General features: G+C 38.7%; 2 protein-coding genes across 2 annotated transcripts in view; both read left to right on the top strand.

Moving 5' to 3' along the window:
* LOC143037723 (uncharacterized) overlaps positions 1–14,329 on the top strand; it is a 28,991-nt gene extending 14,662 nt beyond the window's left edge. Inside the window, exons 2-4 of the mRNA XM_076206267.1 lie at positions 13,265–13,416; positions 13,461–13,521; positions 13,713–14,329. Of these exons, the coding sequence (XP_076062382.1) occupies positions 13,265–13,416; positions 13,461–13,521; positions 13,713–14,329 (830 nt within the window). The remainder of the gene's footprint in view (positions 1–13,264; positions 13,417–13,460; positions 13,522–13,712) is intronic.
* A 103-nt stretch (positions 14,330–14,432) lies between these two features.
* On the top strand, positions 14,433–15,707 carry LOC143037722 (uncharacterized). The gene is made up of 2 exons (XM_076206266.1): positions 14,433–15,443; positions 15,579–15,707. The coding sequence occupies exons 1-2, from the start codon at positions 14,433–14,435 to the stop codon at positions 15,705–15,707; spliced, it is 1,140 nt and encodes a 379-aa protein (XP_076062381.1).
* Positions 15,708–22,851: the final 7,144 nt, after the last annotated feature.

Below are 22,851 nucleotides of genomic sequence, written 5' to 3'. Positions count from 1 at the left end.
TCACAGTTAGCATTTTCAATTGTGACAATAGCAAAGAAATGGATGATTATAAATACAGAAAGTAAACACTAGGAAAGATTACAAAGAGGTTGACCGTTATTCTGGTCTGAAACTGGGAAAGGACACGTTGAATATCGGGGAAAGGAACGCGGGAAGGGGAACTGTGACCACTGGGAAAGGACACTTAGATGACCGTTACTGTGGCCTGGGTGTCCGTCGCGGACGGAGTGATTGCTCATGGGAGGGCTGGTTTGTCTCGTAGCTGGGTTGTCTGGTTTAGCGGATTCTGAACGGTTTGAGGCTGGGAAGGATGGTGGGGGCTTCCTGTTGGGTGTTCAGTGTAGGTTGGCTGTATTTAATGTGGAGGGCCTCAAGGAGGGCAAGGCGGCGCTTGTCACTTTCTTGGTCTAAAATGGTGGTATTGTCCATAAGGATGGATCTGGTGATTGGAATGTTATGGGTCTCCTGAAGGTGTCGCTTAGGGCCTCCATTGTTAAGGTGGTATGTCAACCGTCTGGAGAGGCGAGTGGTAGTGAGTCCGATGTAGGAATCTTGGGGCGTACAGTCCCCAAAAGGACACTTAAACTGGTACACCAGACTCACACACTCGATGTCGGATGGGCGTGGCGACCTATTATTTTTCATGATAAGGTCTTTAGTCCTCTTGTTCTTATAATAAATGGCAAGTTTAATGCGGTCCATCTCGTTGGTGGGGGTAACATTGTCCTTGATGATACGAAGAAGTGCTTTCTCATCCTCCTTATAAGCGCTCGACATGTAGGCCCTATAGAACAAGGTAAAGGTATTGCCTTCCTCTACAGGAGTCTGTTGCCCTTCGTACCACTTGCTCATGACGGCCCGCAGTACACGTTGGCAGTCGCTGTTTGAGTGGCCATTGTTGACTAAGAGTTGTGTAGACCGGTCAATTTCTTTCTGGGTGGAGGTCCAACTGGAGCAATGGGTGAGGGCTCTCCTATAGAAGGATGCAATAGTGGAGTCCTTATATTTTTGAGGGCACTCACTCTCTCCATTCAAGCACAATCCAGGATTAGTTGGCTTGGTGTACACTGCTGTGTGGGTGCTCCCGTCGGTTTTCTGGGTAAGGAGCACATCAAGAAAAGGAAGGACGCCGTCTGTCGCCTCCTCCGTCGTAAATCGAAGGCCTGACACTTCCTGAAGGAGGCAGCGAAGGTGTTCACGCTCCTCAGAGTCGGTGGTCCTCACGAAGATGTCGTCTACGTACCGGCCGTACAACTTTGTAATCTTTCCTAGTGTTTACTTTCTGTATTTATAATCATCCATTTCTTTGCTATTGTCACAATTGAAAATGCTAACTGTGATTAGCGAAACGTCTTGTATCCTGTTCTACCCATTAGATGGCTTCTATCGGCAACTTGGTTTTTTCTTTACCTCTCCATGCTAGAGAGATCTTTAGAAGACTTGAAACTCTTCATCGGAAACTCATCAGAGCTCAATTTGCTGTTGCATACAATTCAATATGCTTTAAAGAAAATATTTTGCTGCGTTACTCCAATATATATATATATATTATGTGGCTATAACCTTTTCAGTTTTCTTATTTCTGTTAAATATTGTGTTGTTGTTTTTTTGTACAATTTGATAATATTATCTTGTGTTTTGGTTAAACAATCTTATAATCATAGGATATTTAAGCAGTACCAAGTTTCCTAATTGTACCAAATGTCCTATGGACCTTTCGGCCACATGATTTTGCTCTTTTTTTTTCTTTTCTTTTTTTGTGTTACTATTACCTTTCTTATTTCCATGTGTATATGAATGTGTATGTACTTTTATTATTATTACCATTAACATTTCCATGTGTAATTGAATGTGTAAGTATGTATAGTGTCCGAAGGTTTTATGTGACTATAACCTCTCCCAGTTTTCTTACTTCTGTATAAATATTGTGTTCTATTTTTTCTTTCTTGTACTCTGAGGATGTCGTAATAGACGAAAACGTTCAGTATTCCGACTTTAATTTCCCTGTGGTTTCTGCAATATATATATATATATATATATGTTTATATATATATATGTATATATATATACATACATATACATATATGTATATAAACACACATATATATATATATATATGAATACACATATATATATATATGTAAGAGGCCGGTAGTGTACGAATGGAAATGAGCTAGGGTATTAGAATAATTCAGACTCGACGCCTGCTCGAGGGCAATGTTATGTCTAGGTGAGGGCGACGTTTGTCTATGTAAACACACCGACGGTGGTGACTGTTTTTATAATCGCTTATGAATCACAACATTGTAAGCGCAGGTTACCTTCGTTTGACTAATGCTGAGGTAAACAATTTTTGCTAGTGGCATTGAAATGGCTTTCCGGATTGGTGCAAGGTGCAGAAGGAGAAAAAAACTATTGGTGCAGGAATTCAAAGTCACGCCCATAAGGAGTGACATTTATTTGAGAAGTCACCGGGGATTGGTTTAGAAAAATTAGTGACGTCAGACGAAGGTAGCTCAGCGTAAGATACGGGATCTCTTCAGACGTTCTACAGAGAAGAGATAGGGAAGATATAGGGAGAAGATATAGAGAGGGTGTAGAGAGAGGATCAGGAGACGATGTAGAGACGAGAGAAAAGAGATCCCGAGTGTAAGCTGAAGGTGAAATTACAGTGAAAGAAGAAAGAAAATTCACCCCCTTTTATTAACCCAAAGGACGAGAGGAATAGGCATGGGGCCTAGAAAATAGTGAGACTACAGGAAAAAGAAGGCATTGGGCCTACTACTTAAGAGGAACTTGAATATTAGTGAACCTCACGTAACGAGAGGCAAGGGGCCTCGAGACGAGTGATATTACAAGTCAAATTTAAGTGACAGTGGTGACTAGGGGAGGTGAAAGTGGTGCTCAGCGGTGGAACGAACGATCTGGGTGTTAAACACCTCCGAAGAGAAGTGGCGCCAGAAGTCTACGGGAACAAGACAACCAAAATCAAGAGTGTATTACGACTACGAGAGAAATCTACAACTTCAAGTAACTGCTACGTTGGGAACAAGCATTCTTCAAGATTCTTCAAGGAGATCATCATCTACAAGGCGGTCTTCAAGGCAGAGTGTGTGATGGAGGAGGAACAACGTCGTTGAGGAATGACAAGACCGTAGAAGGACGTCAAACCAGACATTGACATCACGAAGCGACATCGCAAGCAGCCAGGCTAAAGCAAGGTATTAGTAAAGTATGAGTACCCCTCAGAATTCTAACGTGTTGAGACACGAAATTCACACATCAAATACAAATATTCCAAAATTCACAGGAGAGTCTAACACATATGGTGTAAACAAGTTCCTAAACCTCATTGACACTCTTATAGTTAGTAAAAATATAACAAACGAGAATCGTAAGATTGAGATTCTCAAGGAGAATATAGATCCAGAGCATGGAAGGGCGAGGTTTGTCATTAACTTCCAGCAAATGGAATCAATTAATCAATATGATGATTATAAGAAGGCATTTATCAAGCATTTCATGTCCAAATGTGATCAGGATCCTATTAGATCATTGGTAAAAATGATTAAGGAAGTTAGGACAAGTGAAACTGACACAGAGTACTTAGCTAGATTAGATAGATGGTCAAAAGACATGAATTCTATCTTGAAAGATTCAGACTGGATAGAAAGATCTAGTGAGAAGATGAAAATCTCACAGGTAATCAAATTGATCACATTTAGCTTATTGGCAAAGAATTCTGATGACTTAACAGCAGAAAGGCTGTACAAAGATTTAAAATCAAATATCTGTTTAGGAGAAGTAGATTATCTTCTTCAAGGATACAGTGAGACCAGAACAATAAACCCATATGTAATGCCTATAAATCAACATAGCCAATATAGGAACTCTAGAGAGTTTAAGAAAACAGAAGTAGGACATAGGCGGCATGCTAGAAGTCCATCTAGGGATAGGGATACCAGAATCCTTTGTTTTAATTGTAATGCATGGGGACACAAGACACAAGAATGTTTTTATGGGATTATTTGCAGAAATTGCAAATACGAAGGTCACAATGAGTATCAATGTAGGAACCCTCCATTCTGTATTTACCATAATAAAATCGGACACAGAACTCATGAGTGCCGAAATTTTCGGGTACCCCCAGGGCTAAGAGGAAAACCCCCAGACACAGAATAAACCATTTCAGACCTCCCCATATATATACCGATAGGCGGTATTGTGTTAAATATGGGAATGCAAGGGAGATGAAAGAAACTGACAAACTGATAATTACTGTTGGTAAAACTTCTGTAGGACCTCTCATTGCGGGTCAAGTGTTCAATAAGCCTATTCAAATTTTTATTGATACAGGGTCTGTAGTTAATGTAATTACTAGTAAAGTTTTAAACCAGTTGAACCCAGGAGTGAAAATGTTGGAACCAATCCGTTACACATTGCAAGGTGTAACTGGAAATCAGTTAAAAACATTAGGCAAGATTGAGCTAGAAGTTGCCTTATATACAAATGAACAATTGTACATCCCAGTGATAGTGGTAGAAGAGTCTGTTTTTCCAGGAGATTTATTGATAGGATTTGCAACTATGAGAAAAGAAAACATGGTAATTTGTCCTGCTGACTTAGGAATTTTAGTGAAGTCACAGTTAATCCCATTCTTAAATCAACCAGACTTAAGACCAGTGACAGGAATCAATGAATCCTTAGATAACATTTCTATCCTAGATAGCGAGGCCGAGCGGTCCAACCCTACAGAAAGTAAAACAATTTGTGAACCCAACTCAGAAGTTCAGGAAATCCCAGAGATTACTAAATTATTAACCACAGATGCCTTGAGAATTGCAGATTGCGGATTAACAAGGTCGACATTGTTACATCCCATGTCAATTAATAAGGTTGAAGTGTGTTTGAAAGGAATCAATGTAGACTCTGAAGTAATTACAGTCCCAGAAACAGTTAAACTTAAAGGATTGAAGTGGGACTCAGGGATTTATAAGACAAATAAGAACAGAGTAGAAGTATTAGTAATTAATACTATGAATAAAGAGATAGTTTTAAAGAAAGGTACACAAATAGGATGTATTCAGGTGTGTACTAAACCTATTAAGATTTTAAATGAGAATAGTGAGGAGATAGAATTACCAACTTCATCAATTTGTTCAGTACAAGAAGGCATAGACTTAAGAAATAGATATAAAGAATTATTACAATCAACTAATTGCCCTGAGTTGGATGAAGCTTTATTTGCTTTGCTTATGAAACATAAAAAAGCAATTGCTTTGCCGGGGGACGCCTTAGGCAAAACAACTGTTTTAAAACATCACATTAAGTTAAAACCAGGAACACAACCTATCTACATACCAGCCTACAGAGTTCCTCACTCTAGATTAGCTGTAGTAGATAAACTCATCACTGAAATGTTATCACAGGATATTATTGAACATAGTAAAAGTGAGTGGAATTTTCCGTTGATCCTAGTACCAAAGTCTGATGGGACTATGCGACCAGTTATTGATTACAGGGAACTGAATAAGCACACCATTCGTGACAGGTTACCATTACCCATTATCGGTGACATTTTGAGAAGTTTGGGAACTGAGAATAGATATTTTAGTACTATAGATATCAAATCAGCTTTTTGGCAAATAGAATTGCATGAAGATTCAAGAGAGTTCACAGCATTTTCTACTACAACAGGACATTATGAGTTCAAGAGAATGCCATTTGGGTTATGTAATAGTCCATTAACTTACATGAGATTAATGAATACTATTCTAGATGGATTGTTAGGAAACACTGCCAGTGTATTTCTAGATGACATTTTAATAGTTTCTCAGACTGCAGTGGAGCACTTTAAGAAATTAGATTTTATATTCTCAAGACTAGGAGAAGCTGGGTTAAAAGTAAAACTTGAAAAATGTAAGTTCTTGCAAGACAGTGTCATTTACTTAGGACATAAGATAGACAGACACGGACTAAGTACAGTAAATTCAAAGGTGGACGCTGTCAAGAATTTTCCAGTTCCGACCAATGTAGACAAGGTTAGGAGCTTTTTGGGATTAACAGGATATTATAGAAAATTCATTCAAAGTTATGCTGACATTGCTAATCCACTAAGTTCTTTGTTGAGAAAGGACTCAAAGTTCATATGGGGACCTGCGCAACAGCAAGCTTTTGACAAGTTGAAAGATAAACTCACAAGTTCACCTATTTTAATTTTCCCCGACTATGAAAAAGAATTTATTCTTTGTACTGATGCGTCTGACATAGGGTTAGGAGGCATACTAATGCAAGAGAGAAATGGAACTTTGAAACCCATAGCTTACACATCCAGACTTTGTAATAGTGCGGAGAGAAACTATTCTATAACTGAAAGAGAAACTTTAGCAGTAATTTATTCTTTAGAAAGTTTTAGGGATATGATACTAGGGTATCCCATCAGAGTTTGGACTGATCACACAGCTATTCAGAACTTATTTAAGCATAAGAATCTTAGAGGCAGACTTGCTAGATGGTTTGCGATACTTCAGTGCTATGATGTTCAATTTAATTATATTCCGGGTAGAAGGAATGTAGCAGATCCACTTTCTAGAAACATTAGTCAACCAATGACTGGGACTGGATTGATTAATTTTGTTTGTAGTATAGAAGAGTTAGTAACTTTAGATGAAGAAACGCTAATAAGAGAACAGGGAGATGATGAGACATGTGATTCAATAATCAAGCATTTGATGAACCCAAGAGGAGATCCTCCAAAGCTACCAAAGGGGTATAAGATAGAGGAATTTCATTTGATTAATGGAATTTTGTATAGGAAAACATTTGTAAATGGGAAAGATATTTCTAGAGGTCAAGTAAATCAGTTGGTTATACCACAAACTCTGGTAAATGAGATATTGAAGTTACTTCATGATAGTGATTGTAGTTCACATCCTGGAAAGGATAAAACTTATAGACAAGCACAACTTAAGTACTTTTGGTTAGGTATGAAGAAAACTATATATGATTATATAGAAAAATGTGTAAAATGTGTAAAGGTGAAAGGAAATACACCAAAACCTGCTCCTATACTCACCTATCCCATTCCACAGAAACCTTGGGAAAGAGTTCACATGGATACTTTGGAATTACCACTAACCGAGAACGGCTTTAAATACCTATTTGTTGCTATTGATTATTTTTCAAGATTTTGTATATTACAACCCATAATCAATAAGAAAGCTGAAACTATTGCTTCCGTAATCTATGATCAGATAATCTGTAATTTTACTACACCTAACATCCTAGTTTCAGATAATGGGACTGAATTTAATAACAAAATCTTGGAAAATCTATGTAATGTGTTCCACATCAAGAAAGTCAATATACTCGTTAACCATCCCCAAAGTAATGGAGTAGTAGAAAGGTTAAACAAAAAGATAATTATATGTCTTAGAACCCTAATAAGTCCTCATAGTGTAACTTGGGATACTTGGATTCCTTGTGTTAAGTGTACCCTGAACAATCAAATTAATGTAGCAACTGGGGATACACCTCATTTTATAATTTTTGGGGAGGACAAAACTCTGCCATATGAAATGTTGACAGCAGAGCAAAAACCCATATATAATATGGATGATTATATATCCAATAGGATAAATACTCTTCAAAGTATTCACCAAAGAGTTAGGAAACATATGCAGGTGTATTCACAAGAGATGAGGGAACAACAACACAAAATAGCTCGTAAACTAGAATTGAAAATTGGGGAATTAGTAATGGTCAAAGCAACCTCCCCCAATAATAAACTTTCACTAAGGTACACTGGTCCATATAGGGTAATTGATTCTGCAGGTGGAAACAAGTTTAAACTTAAACATTTAGAATCAAGAGAAGAATTGGTAGGACATTTAGATGACATAAGGAAAATTAGCTTGCAGATCTATGAAGATGATTATAGTAATACTTTGTGCATAAATATTGATAACACTAGAGAATGTGGAGAATATTATAATGATATTTTTCAAGAGTTGAACATTAATCTTGATGTATTTTACAGATAGTATTGACCATTTGTATGTATTTGGGATGGGAGACCTAGACAACTGGAACTTTGTGTCAAGCAGATACATGGAAACCTAAAACCTAGGATCTGCTGTGGTCAGACTTGGAACCTTAAGGACTTAAGGACCTCTCATCTGAGTACACACATGAGTATTGTGACCATTTTAAAGTAATGAGACTGTCTTTGAAAATGAAGTGTGTTGGAAATAATATTGAACAAGAAGAGACACTCGAACTCTAGATTAGTGTGTTTTGCAAATTAATTGCTATTGAAAGATGATAAACCATTCAGAATTTAAAGTTAGTGCTCATAGTGAATTTTATAATCAATTACATCCTTACTGTAGACAATCTAAGAGAAAGCATGATCTCTTTTGTGTTTTGAGAGGCTTCACATGAACTCTCTGGTTAGGAATATGTCTGTTATGAACAATTGTCATTACCAACGAATTTTGGTAGACCAGATCCCTCATTGTAACATACAAGGATCTCATTACCTGTTTTTCCCTAACAAGACAAAGGTATCAATAAATTGTCCCGGGTTGAGTCCTAAATTGGATTTGGTTGAAGGTCTTGTCTCTATTCAAGATAACTGCGAATTGCATGCAGACACTATTTCCACCATTTCTAATACCCTTAATACAATGCATTTAACCGAGGACACCTACATTTCAACCTTCAACTTCACATTGCCTGAAAACTCCCCTCCCTTGAAAATTAAGAGAAGACCATTGTCAAGATCTCCCTCAAATGATTTACATATGTTACCAATCCTTATCATACCCTTACTTTCAGTGTTAGTGGCAGCACTGATTGCCTTTGTTGTATTCCGGAGAATGGCTCTGTCAAAGCAAATCAACCATGTAACCGCTTAATTCAATACCTTATATATATATTGAGATGCATGTTATTCACATTTATAGGTATTATGTTTATGTATTATTCCCAATTTATTGCATGAATGATGTATTTTGGAGGGTAGATTAACAATTACGCAAGGGTAGATTAGCTTATTCTAGAAATATATTAGCAAGCCCTGTAAGAGGGAAATAAGAATTGGTCGGGACGACCAAGGGTAGCTGCCGAGCCCTGTAAGAGGCCGGTAGTGTACGAATGGAAATGAGCTAGGGTATTAGAATAATTCAGACTCGACGCCTGCTCGAGGGCAATGTTATGTCTAGGTGAGGGCGACGTTTGTCTATGTAAACACACCGACGGTGGTGACTGTTTTTATAATCGCTTATGAATCACAACATTGTAAGCGCAGGTTACCTTCGTTTGACTAATGCTGAGGTAAACAATTTTTGCTAGTGGCATTGAAATGGCTTTCCGGATTGGTGCAAGGTGCAGAAGGAGAAAAAAACTATTGGTGCAGGAATTCAAAGTCACGCCCATAAGGAGTGACATTTATTTGAGAAGTCACCGGGGATTGGTTTAGAAAAATTAGTGACGTCAGACGAAGGTAGCTCAGCGTAAGATACGGGATCTCTTCAGACGTTCTACAGAGAAGAGATAGGGAAGATATAGGGAGAAGATATAGAGAGGGTGTAGAGAGAGGATCAGGAGACGATGTAGAGACGAGAGAAAAGAGATCCCGAGTGTAAGCTGAAGGTGAAATTACAGTGAAAGAAGAAAGAAAATTCACCCCCCTTTTATTAACCCAAAGGACGAGAGGAATAGGCATGGGGCCTAGAAAATAGTGAGACTACAGGAAAAAGAAGGCATTGGGCCTACTACTTAAGAGGAACTTGAATATTAGTGAACCTCACGTAACGAGAGGCAAGGGGCCTCGAGACGAGTGATATTACAAGTCAAATTTAAGTGACAGTGGTGACTAGGGGAGGGGAAATATATGTATATACATGTGTGTGTGTATTTGTGTTTGTGTGTGTGTGTGTGTGTGCGTGTGTGTGTGTGTGTGTGTGTGTGTGTGTGTGTGTGTGCGTGCGTGTGTGTGTACTATTGAGCGACAGCTATTTCCCTCCCGGAAGAGTTCAAAGTTCGTATGACCGATCTATGGGTAATGCTGTGACCTTACACGCACACACACTCCCAACTCCCCGCCCACGAGAGATAGAGTAACGACTCGAATCGCCAGCGATACTGAAATTATTTCAGCCCTGGGCAGGATTCGAACCCGGACCGCCGTAGCGACAGTCGGGGACTCTATCAACCGTGCCACCGAATCGTGTGTGTGTGTGTGTGTGTGTGTGTGTGTGTGTGTGTGTGTGTGTGTGTGTGTGTGTGTGTGTGTGTGTGTGTGTGTGTGTGTGTGTGTGTGTGTGTATTCACCTAGTTGTATTTTACGGGAGGGGGAGCTACGCTCGTGTGTCCCGCCAATGTATCTCGCAGTGTCTAGTTTGCTCTTAAATTCGTGAATGGTTTTTGCACATACTATTGTTTCGTCCAGATTATTTCAAGTGCCCACCACTCTGTGGAAAACTGTTCTTCTTCATATCTCTTCTATAACTATATTTTTTGAGTTTCTTTCCATGTCTTCTTGTGTTTCTCTTGTCCCAATTTAACAAGTCCTCTTTATTGAATATTTTTGTGCTCTTCATGATTCTGTAGATGGTCAATAGGTCGCCTCTCTCTCTTCTTTGCTCCAAAGTCGGTAACCCCAATTTAGCCAGTCTCTCTTCATATGACAAGTTTGAAAATGCTGGATCCATTTTTGTGGTTGCTCTCTGTATTCTTTAAATTTTCTTTATATTCCTTTTGGTACTGGGTGACCACAATGCCGCCGCATATATATATATATATATATATATATATATATATATATATATATATATATATATATATATATAAATATATATATATATATATATGTGTGTGTGTGTGTGTGTGTGTGTGTGTGTGTGTGTGTGTGTGTGTGTGTGTGTGTGTGTGTGTGTGTGTGTGTGTGTGTGTGTGTGTGAAGGGACGGAGAAGAGGAGAGGGTCGCCTATTAAGTGAAGCTGCCTTTCTGTGTATGTACTGTGCCTTGCTGCATTGAGTTTCACCCAGGTCAGATGGCGGATGCAGGGATGACCCGTCATGCATGAGGAACTGTTAATAGAGGTGTGGAAGGGGTGGTGGAAGGTAGTGAAATGGGTGGGGATAGGTACGTGCCTCTGACTTAGCTACCTCCCTCATAAGAAAATAAATATCCAGATAAAGAATAATGAAACTACAATATTTTGTGTGACTCTATCTAAATTTGCCATATGTCATTTAAGTACAAACACTGGAATTGACATTACTTTCACTCTAGTATACGTAGCATAATTCTCTTTAGTTGTATTCAAACAATAACGACTCCTTAGCTGAATGAAATCGTCTGAGTTCGCTGTGATATATTATACAACCAAAGCCTTTTCTACAACCATATAACGACTTTCCCATAGTTAGATAAAATCAACTGGCACTTCGTTCAGATGAGGTGTGACTTCTGGACTAGAAAAATATAAATTTCAGTATATAGGACATTTTGGGTATTCTGCATATATATATATATATATATATATATATATATATATATATATATATATATATATATATATATGTATATGTATATGAATATATGTATATGAAGCGTGGCAGATTTTCTTCCATACATATTCTATTGAAATGGACAGCAAATGTATTAGAAACTAATTTCTTTCGTAAACTTTCTAGTTTTCGGAAAGTAGATTTCTGTGAAAAAAAGAGAAGAGTAAAATTCCAATAGATATTGAGAACTTATATTGACGAAATTAAACACACAATACAAAATATAAAACAAAACAAAAAACACTGAGAACTTTGCAAGGGGCGGCACTTAGGTATGTAAGGGCTTTGCGCATGATACAGACTGATACACCTACCTCCAGGCGTTGTCTTTTTTCAATAAAAGTGCTCCTTCGACGGCGTTTGCTTGCCGAACCTGGGGTCTTGTCGATGACAAAAATTGTCGGTGTTGTATCTTCTTTTAGAACAGACTTTATGCTAATTCCTAGTGACTGCAAACCCAGGGTCCCGAGTCTACTGGGTTTTTTTTCGAAATGTTTCGAACATTACTGCGCTTTCAATCCAGGCTTCCATGACTCGTGCCGTCTGCACCGATTTATCCAGTCCATCCGCAGCAGAAAGTTTTGTCGAATCACTGTTGCATTTTGCGGCGACACAATAAACCATTTTTGAACTAAATACTTGATAAAATACGACATACGAAATACGACAGATCACTAATCAAGTTGACAGCGCAGTACGGCATTTTATGGTGCACGCATGTGGCATGCATCAAAATGTAAACAGCAGTATTGACGTCACAGCTAATAGAGCCTTACGAGAACAACCGAAGATCAGCGAAGGAAAAGTTCGTCTACTACTGATATTTTTCATGGGCCTTTTTATCACATTGCGTAATAATTAGGATTTATTTCTGCATTATTTTATCAAAAAATGACTAAGCCGTACATCCAGCAAATATTCACCACCTCTTTGAAAACCTTCTCAGTTGACCTTTAATACTCACTTTCAATTTAATGCCACATTTTCTCCTTGTACGTCTCATCCAGGGCCGTTTCTAGCTATCGGCGGAATAGGCGATTGCCTAGGGCCCCCAAGCAACCAAGCAACCAGGGGCCCCCGGGGTAGCCTGGAAAATTTAAAATTCCCAGGCCTCCGGGGCCCCTGAAAATTTTTGAAATTTCTATTTTAAAATTGTGCTTTAGTTGAATTGGGTTAGCTGAAACTACACGAGTCGAACACAGTGAATCATACAGCCAAGGTTCAGCTAAATGACTAGTTAGACCCATCATTCCCGTTAACGAGAGGAATAAACAGAACAAACACACAGTAATGACATCAAAAAGAAGTTATCCCAGCGGCGCAGAAAAACGAAAGAAAAAGAAAACTGACGAAGAAAATATTTTAAACGCTTGCTTTTTATGTGGTTTCTGAATATTAGGAATGGTGATGATTATTTTAGACTATTGTGGTAATGGATCATTTAGCTTAGTTTTATTACTTTAATTAGTGTAACGTATTTACTAATGCAGAAAACTTTTAAAAGTGACAACTTTGTGACTGGTTCAAGCCTTAAAGAAAAACTATACATAAAAAAAATTAATATAAAAAAAAATTAATTGCAATTTTCTGTATAACTGCAGTCTGCAACATCACTGTAATGATCAAATAGGAATATGCGCTCATGGTCTATTTTTGCATGATAGCGTAATGAATTTTGTCTTTGCAGGAGCAATTCTAAAATATTTTGGAGCTCCAGACATTGAGCCAGAGGGATCTTCTGAACTTCCTGATCAGGAGGCTCCAGGGCCATCACTTTCTTCAGGACCTCCTTCTTTCCAGGAAGCTCTAGGACCATTACATATCTCAGAACCTCAGGAAGTATAATCTGCAGGTGTACATGTTCAGCTGCCCTTTTTTCTAAGCCAGTAGATCCTGCTGACTGGCCACCAATTCTGCCCGATTCATTCAGGACTGATGCAGTAGGTAGAGGGTTATTCAGATTAGTTCTGATTTCACATTCTCCAAAAAAAAAAAAAAAAAAAAAAAAACGGCAGAAGTTTTCATCATTATTATGTTCACAAAACATTGGTTAATGGGGAAAGATAGAGCGGACTTGGTTTATCTACTTAAAAACAAAAATGCCCTCTACCGCTTTTGATGTAAATCATTTCCAGCAAAGGAACACAAATTAGTGACAGAAGGACTGACAGACTGGAGAAACTTAGGTACATTTTTGAAAAGTCATGAAAACAGTCCAGAACACACGTCATACATAGCGACCTGGAAAGATTTACAGCTCCTTTTACAAACTGGAAAGACAATAGACCAAGCTGAAAGGACACTATTGGAGGCTGAAAAGAGGCGCTGGAGAGATGTCCTGACTCGCTTAATCTCCATCATCCAATCTCTAGCTGAGAGAAATCTTGCATTCAGAGGTTTATCAAACACGTTACACCAACAAAATAATGGGGATGTTTTAAAAGAAGTAGAGCTACTTGCTAAATTTGATCATGTCACGAAGCAGCACATTGAGCATGTTGAGAGTGGCCAGTTCAGTCATTCCAGTTATCTTGAAAATATCATCCAAAATGAACTTATTGCCTCAATCAGTGGGAAAATATTGGACACAGTGGTGACTGAGATTAAACAGTCCAAATATCATTCAGTCATTCTGGACTGTACTCCCAATGTAAGCCACCAAGAACAAATGCCAGTCATCATAAGGACTGTCAAAATAGACAAAGCACCAGAAATAAAAAAAACATTTTATGGGATTTCTTGTAGCTTCTGAAACAACAGGTCTTAGTTTATCATCATTGATTTTGAAGAAACTGATGGAGCTGAATACTCCCTTTGATGATTGCAGAGGGCAATCATATAATAACGGTGCAAACATGAGAGGAAGGAATAAAGGAGTTCAAGCCAGACTTCTTGAGAAGAACCCTCGTGCACTTTATGTTCCATGTGGGACACATTCCCTTAACTTGGTGGTATCTGATGCAGCAACAGACTCAACAGATGCCACCAGCTATTTCGGCAGTATACAGAAACTGTACAGCCATTTTTCAGCCAGACTTCTTGAGAAGAACCCTCGTGCACTTTATGTTTCATGTGGAGCACATTCCCTAAACTTGGTGGTATCTGATGCAGCAACAGCTTCAACAGATGCCACCAGCTATTTCGGCAATGTACAGAAACTGTTCAGCCTTTTTTCAGCATCACCACAAAGATGGGCAATCCTAAGGGATCATGTCACTGTTGCACTCAAGACTTGGAGTGACACAAGGTGGGAGAGCCGTATTAACAGCATAGAGGTTGTGCGGTACCAGGCCTCTAATATAAGGGAAGCTTTGCTGAAGATCAGGGAAGTGGTGGATCCTCTAACCAAGGTTGAAGCCCAAAGTTTGGCAGAAGAGGTGGGGTCATACCGATTTCTCATTTGCACAGTCGTATGGTATGACATTCTACACCATGTGAACCATGTCAGCAAGCTCCTGCAGTCTCCCAAAATGCAGTTTGATGTAGCAGTTGACCTTCTCACTAAAGCAAAAACATCTCTGACTAACTACAGAAGAACTGGCTTCGCTTCAGCTCAGGCCTCTGCTAAAGACATGTGTGAGGAAATGAATGTAGAGGCTGTACTCAAAGAGAAAATATTAAGAAGCACAAAAAAACAATTTGCTTACGAAGCCCCAGATGAGCCCATTGCAGATGCCATGAAGAGGCTAGAAGCAACATTCTTTAATGTTGTTGTTGACACAGCCATTCAATCCTTAACTGATAGGTTTGAAACACTGGGTGAAGTGAGAGACAGATTTGGAGTGCTGCTCAATTTCCAAAAACTGGATGATCAGGCATTGAGCAACCAGTGTGACAACCTCTCCATGACATTAAGCACTGGAAATGTAAGTGACATTGATGGAAAGGAACTGGCTGTGGAAGTCAAAAACTTGCCAAGCTTACCCTCAGATGACATGACTGCTCTTGAGCTCCCACCTTTACCCACTTTTTTTTTTTTTTTTTTTTTTTTTTTTTTTTAGGAACTGTATCCTAATCTGTGGGTTGCCCTGAGAATCGCCTGCACTTTCCCTGTGACTGTGGCCTCAGCAGAGAGGAGCTTCTCGAAGATGAAGCTCATTAAGACCTATCTAAGCTCTTCCATGGGATAGGATCGACTCACTGGTCTTGCAATAATCAGCATCAGCCATGAGGTGGACAAGCAGATGTCATATGAGGACATCATTGATGACTTTGCGAGAAAAAAAAAAAAATCAGGAAGCAGACATTTTGAGGACAATACAATGTTTCTATGCATAATGTAAATTATTAGTTGTTTTCTGGTGTGTGACTATGAAGTTGATTAAGCATTATTCTAAGTGTTGTTTTTTATTATCTTTGCACTTTGAAATGGATGTGAAATAAATGTGAAGTGTAATAGTTTCTTGCACCTTAGTAGACCATCTAAAGAGCTAGGAATCGCTTCATCACAGTTTAACAAACCCCTCGGGAATAAATGAAGTACCTACATACCTATCTATATAGCCCCCCCCCCCCCCCCAACAGCATCTTGCCTGGGGCCCCCACAAAGCTAGAAACGGTCCTGATCTCATCACCTTACTTTTACCCACATTCATATTCAACTTTCTTCTTTCGCACACCTTCCCAAACTCTGTCACTAATGTAGTTCCACCTTTGACACCTAATATATGTAGTCCCAGAATGACTACTGCGATTGTAACAATGAAGTGATGGGCGAGATGTATATACGCCCTCATAAAATCGTGTTTGTTCAAGAGCACCACTTATGATGTTGATAATTATTTATATATATACATATATATATACATATATATGTATACATATATATATACATATATATACATATATATATATATATACATATATCAGGGTTCCCACAGAAAATTGAAAACTAAATTCCAGGACTTTTCCAGGATATTCCAGGATAAAAATCATCAAATTTCCAGGACTTTGAGCGGAATATCTGAAACAATTTTCAAATACAAACTGATCTTTCTGGCCTCCTCCACCCCTTACAGCCAGCCGATTCCACCCACTTTATTACACTATGCAGTCTTCCTCTGTTAGATTACAATATATATATATATATATATATATATATATATATATATATATATATATATATATATATATCAGAGTATCAGGTATAATTCATTCTTTGCTCTTTCTTGAAAATAGTCACTCCATTGATTTCAGTTTCTGCTTGAGGTCTTGTAGTTTCTTTTCCAGTTTGAGATTTTCATCCGCCTTCTCAGAAACTTTCAGTCTGAAAGCATTGGACTTAGCCAGCAAAGTGAAGTCATGCTCTGTTTCTGCCTTCTTTGCCAGCTGGTCTGCTTCCTTGGTCATTGACTCCATACTATCTTTCAAGAGCTTCCTCTTTTTCTCTGCTGACTGGATATCCTCTTGTAGTGCCTTTCTCTTTGAGGATTTCTCATTATCTGTCTGTGACTTCTTCTGATCCGCGAGGTACTGTTGGTATCTCATCCTTGATGCCCTGACATGCCTTTTCAGTCTGGGAGTGAAGGGTAACTCAGTGAAGTGCTGGCCCGTGGCTTGGATACTGTCATAGACTGTACGAAGAGTTACAATAGTCTTCTCCTGCATGTTCTGAACCAGGAGGTCCTTGTTCGCAGAATAACCCCTTTCTACTGATGCCTGACCATGGGAGACTGTGAGAAGCATCTTGAAAACAGACCAGAGCTTGCTGTACTTGTGGTCTTTAAAGTACTGGCCCAGAAATATGTCCAGCCTCTCACTATCTGGGGTGAAGTTCTTGAAATCTGCTGCATGTTCCTGCCTCATCTCTCTGCCAAACGCCTTGTACTGAGCAAGGAGCTCATCGCACTCTTCCCCGGACAGCCTGTTGGCATTCAGAAGCATCTGGAGGATTTTCTGGAACTTCGTCGCTGCATCTGTAGAAGGAGCAACTAGTTTATCTGGAGCCAGTGCATAGAGATATCGAACCAGGGACAGTTTCAAGGGACTCTTGTCCAACATCTTGGATGTGAGCTCTGATAGCAGTGTCACACACTCATTCTTGAATGCCAGGACCTTCAAATCACTGACCAGTTTCTTCTCAGCAGCTTTCTTCACAGACTCTCGAGCAGCAAATCCCAGATCTACAAGTTTTGGCAGCATCTGGTTCTTCTGGTCCTTGGGGTCCAGGTTGGCCAGTTTCTGCATGGTGTCTGCTTTGTCCAGAACTTCTTTTTTGGTGAAACGTCCCATGAGCGCAACAACCACTTCCTTTAGCTTCTGTCCCAAGAACGGTGCCATGGGTGCATCTGTTTGAAACCTCTGAAGGAATGGCTGGAGTTGTTTAGCTACAGAGATGAAGAATTGTAGCTTTGCGACGGAGAGTGGGTCCTCACAGGCAGCTTTCACTGATGTAAATGAGGCAGTGCTAGGGCTTCTTGGGGTCTTTGAAGGATGCCACAAATTTCTCCACGTTGGGCCACATCTGCAACGCACGCTCTGCAACCTTTGCATCCTCAACCCATCTGTGCTGGCAAAATTGCAATGGGTACAGCTTGCTCCCTGTGATAGTGGTGAAATCCTCTCTTCTTGCGGGGGTATCATGGAAGAGCTGCCACAGAGACCTTAGCCTGTTCCCAATCTTCCATCCAGTCTCGTTGGCCCCTTTCTGCAAGCTTCCGTGGACAATGTGGAGTCCATAGCTTCCGATGTTCAGAAGTTCTGGGAGATCGTGTGTTTTGCACTCCTGTTGCAGGTCATTGAAAATTTTCCAATTGACATTAGGTCCATCCATTGACACCTGAAGCAGACGCTTGGGATCTAGTTGTTGTGTCCCTTCCTTGAAGTTGTTGAGTAGGTCGCTTGCTCGAGCATGCCCCAAGAACTGTGACCCAAAGTACCTTACACTGACCTGACCAGAATCATTGTCCCAGTAACGGACTATGAAGTCCATTTGTTCATTCTGTGAAACAGGGTTCATGCACTCATCAAAGGATATGGTATAGCACTCCGCACTTCTGACTTTCTCCACTAGCAGATCATGGAAATATGGAGACAGGCCACGTGAGAAAGTTTTAGCAATTTGGCTGTCCGGAAACATTCTTGGGAACAACATGCCCACATCAGATGATGAATTGAATGAGTAGTTGCTCATAACAAGCTTCAGAGCCCAGAGAACCTCTGCGTGGAGGGCAGAAATCTGACACAACAGCTGCAACCTCTGATCTTTGTGGAGCTGTACTTGTACTAGCAACTGGTGCACTGGAGGTGACATTGGCTGCAGCAGCATCTGCCTTTTCGTCTTGCTTCTTTCCAAAGAAGTTGCGGATTGCTGATGGGTTTTGCCTTGACTGGCTGATCCTGTTATGCAAGTTGCTTTTCATGTGACTTCTCAGAGCGGAAACTCCCATATTTGCTAAGTCAAAACGCTTCTTGCAAAGTTTGCAGTATGCTTTGGTGTCATCCTTGGGGTCTTCCTTGACCCATGCTGAAAACAGTGGATCCTCCACCCAGAGTGGATTGAAATGACATTTCTTGGATGCCATACTACTGCAAAAAGAAAAATTAATGTTAAAACCCAGACATGCATCTTCAACGCTATAAAAGGCGAGACATAATTGCTTGTCAACTTCATTACTATATCTGCCTCCTATGTATACATAACTACAAATAATTTCTAATTCCCATAAAAAAGCTTATTGCAATTTCAGTTCAACATACAAATTTCTAATTCTCACTTGAGAATGAAAACTTTGCCAATCATGTCCTTTTTGCTTCTTTCCTTTTTTATTTAAATCGCTCACCTCAGAAAAAGCCTGAAAAGTTCAGGCAAGCTAGAAATCAATTATGTCTCGCCTGATGTATTTGTACAACCACCACTGTGATAGGTGCAGACACTGCACACTGTAGAATATTGAGCACAACCAACATCCATGCAACACTGAATTCAAGGACTTTCAATGACTTTTTTAGCTGGTAGTCCTAATTCCAGGACCACTTGATTTTTGGCAGAATTTCAGGACTTTTCCATGACTTTCCAGGATCACTTTTTTTCCCAGGACTTTCCAGAATTTTCAAGGACCGTGGGAACCCTGATATATATACATATATATACATATATATATACACATATATACACACACATATATATATATGTATATATATATGTATATATATATATATATATATATATATATATATATATATATATATATATATATATATATATATATATAATGGTGATTAGTAAAATCTTATGCTAAGTCGGATCATTTTGATTAGTAATGCTGCCACCATTCCAAACCCCCACAAATAAAGATATAATTTGCATACGTGATGACTACTGAATAAACTATTTCATTGCATTCTCCCCCTTTAATTAAGACCTTTTTTTGTGTTAATCATATTTGCGAAATCCGAAGGGTAGCAAAACAGATTCCGGTAACTATAGGCCAGTCTCAGTGCTCGGTATTATATCGAAGGTCTTGGAAAGAGTTGTTTATAACCAGGTTTATGAATATATTCAAAGCAATAACTTGTTCTATGATTTACAATCAGGCTTTCGAAAATCATATTCTACTGATGCATGTTTGATCAATTTGACTGATTACATCAAAGGTGAAATTGACAGAGGTAATTACTGTGGAATGGTTATGCTAGATCTCCAGAAAGCCTTTGATACTGTAAATCATGATATTCTATTATTCAAACTACAAGCGTTAGGCTTCAAATCAGATGTTGTTAATTGGATGAGGTCTTATCTAACAGGTCGAGAACAGATTGTGAATGTAAATGGTTCAACATCAAAAGCAGCAAAAATAACATGTGGTGTCCCACAGGGTAGCATTTTAGGTCCGCTGTTGTTTCTTTTGTATGTGAATGACATGAAAGCTGCTGTGAACTGTAAACTGCTGTTGTATGCCGATGATTCAGCCTTACTAGTTTCTGGCAAAGATGTAAATAGGATTGAGACGTTACTCAGTGAAGAGTTATTGAATGTCAGCAAGTGGTTGTTGGATAACAAATTGTCTCTACATCTAGGTAAAACAGAATCCATTCTCTTTGGCTCCAATCAAAAACTCAAAAATGCTCCCAACTTCAATATCCAATGTAATGATACTAGTATTCAACCTAGGTCTGTTGTCAAATATCTTGGAACAGAAATTGATCAAAATGTGTCGGGAGAAGTTATGGCACAAAAAATAATTAAAAGGGTCAGCTCCAGAACAAAATTTTTGGCAAGAATACAAAAATACCTAGATGTAGAGACAATGAAGTTACTAGCTTCAGCCCTGGTCCAGTGTCATATTGACTATGCTTGTTCTTCCTGGTATAGCAACCTATCTAAAAAATCTAAGAGTAATCTTCAAATATGTCAAAACAAACTAATCAGGACCGTTTTGAAAATTCATCCACGTACTCATCTAGATTATACGCATTTTAAACTGTTAAATTGGTTACCTGTTGAGAAACGTGTTGCTCAGTTAAAGCTTAATCATGTTCACCAAATTGTGAACAACTCTTGTCCCAGTTATTTGTCAGATACGTTTACACTTGTCAGAAATGCTCGTTCCCTGAGAACTCGTTCTAGTAGGTCATCTGTCATTGTACCTAGGTTTAATAGTTCGTTAGGGAAAAGTACTTTCAAATACACTGGTGCTATTGCTTGGAACTCTTTACCGACCAACATTCAATCAATTGTATCTAAAAGTAGTTTTAAAAAATCAGTTAAATGTTATCTTTTAGACACTGTTCTCTCTGAAGAAAATAGTTTATATGTTTAATTTACACTTCTTATAATCCTAATTTACACTTCGTATAACCTAGCTTTTCTATGATAATCCTTTCCTAATTGTAATATGAGGACCACAGTGGAAATAAGTCTTGACTTTCTGTGCCATCCTCGGATGTACAATTATATATACTGTGTATAATATTGAGTCTTGTATGTATTGTACTTATTGTATGTATGATTGTATCCGAATAAAATTCAATTCAATTCAATTCAATCCAATGGCTTGACTGAAACGTTTGGGTATCACACTAACTGTCTGGTCACTGTATTTAATATTTACTTTACACCTACTTTCTATCCTAACCTAATCCATTAAGATTTATTTTATCTTTGGAAGAGATATCTTTATCGTTGGGAGAGAGCGATCTCGGGTACAATCCCTGTCACAATCGTTCGATTATGCTCCTATTGCCTATAACAAAAGATTTGGTTTGTTCGATCACAGATTTATTATAATGTTTGGACAATTTATATATTCACACAATGGTACAAGTTGATATATGGCTCATGTGTTTCTAGTGATAAATGTTGTGATATGAACCATGGTGTACTTCATTTCCCCGTTTTCCCACACGTCCCCCTCAGATCGTTCTGGTAAGCGAGGTAACCCAAGTTACATATCTTTCATATTCAATATCTCGAGAACTACGCACTTGCGAAGGAAATCAAGTACACCACTGTTCATATCACAACATTTATCACTAGGAACACATGGGCCATATATCAACTTGTACCATTGTGTGCATATATAAATTGACCTATATTCCTCTAATAGAATCCTGAACTGCAGTTTCGAAATTGTTCTCCTTCTCCTAGATTTAAGGTTCTTAGTTTATACTTACCTACGAATACGTCCTCATTACGTCACGAGGGAGTGGAGTGAGAGCTTACCCAAAATGCCATGCGTGATCTCGCGTATAGAATCTTCGAGATAAAATGCAAATAAACGAAAATTAATACTCAATCAAATTCCTAACCATATACTAAATTCGTTAATCCCTCCACTGATCCTGATCTTGACTGCTCTTAACAGCTTTCCTCCTATCTCATATATATGCAATACCTCCCACAGTACCTACCTGTCTGCCCTGTCATAAGCCTTTTCCAAATCCATGACAAAAAAAAATCCTTACCTTTTACTAAAACTTTCTCACATATCTGTCTTACTACAAAAACCTGATCCACGCAACCTTGCCTCTCCTAAACCCACACTGTTCCTCATAAATTAATCCCTCTGTTCCTCTCCTAATCCTCTCTATCAAAGCCCCTCCAATAAGCCTTCCCAACTACACTCAACACACTGTAAAGTGGAATTATACAGGCATTCCTCCAGTCCTTAGTCATTCTACCCTCTTAGAGATACAAACTTAAACAAAAACTCTTAAAAATACAAACATAATATAATTTAATTTGCTCAATCCAAACAACATACTGATATGTGATAGTTTTAAAGTTGGTATACGACAATTGTAAAGTAGAAAGTAGTTCGAGAGGAATTCCTT

This window comes from Oratosquilla oratoria, chromosome 23 (assembly GCF_046742065.1).
Source record: "Oratosquilla oratoria isolate Oo_2021 chromosome 23, ASM4674206v1, whole genome shotgun sequence".
NCBI lineage: Eukaryota > Metazoa > Arthropoda > Malacostraca > Stomatopoda > Squillidae > Oratosquilla > Oratosquilla oratoria.
The sequence above is the reverse complement of the archived record's forward strand: the minus strand, read 5'-3'. Positions and strand labels throughout refer to the sequence as shown.

Coding starts and splice junctions, on each gene's coding strand:
- LOC143037722 (XM_076206266.1), top strand. CDS start 14,433: ATGAGAGGAAGGAATAAAGGAGTTCAAGCCAGACTTCTTGAGAAGAAC. Junction 15,444..15,578: donor TGACATTAAGCACTGGAAAT/GTAAGTGACATT, acceptor TTTTTTTTTTAG/GAACTGTATCCTAATCTGTG.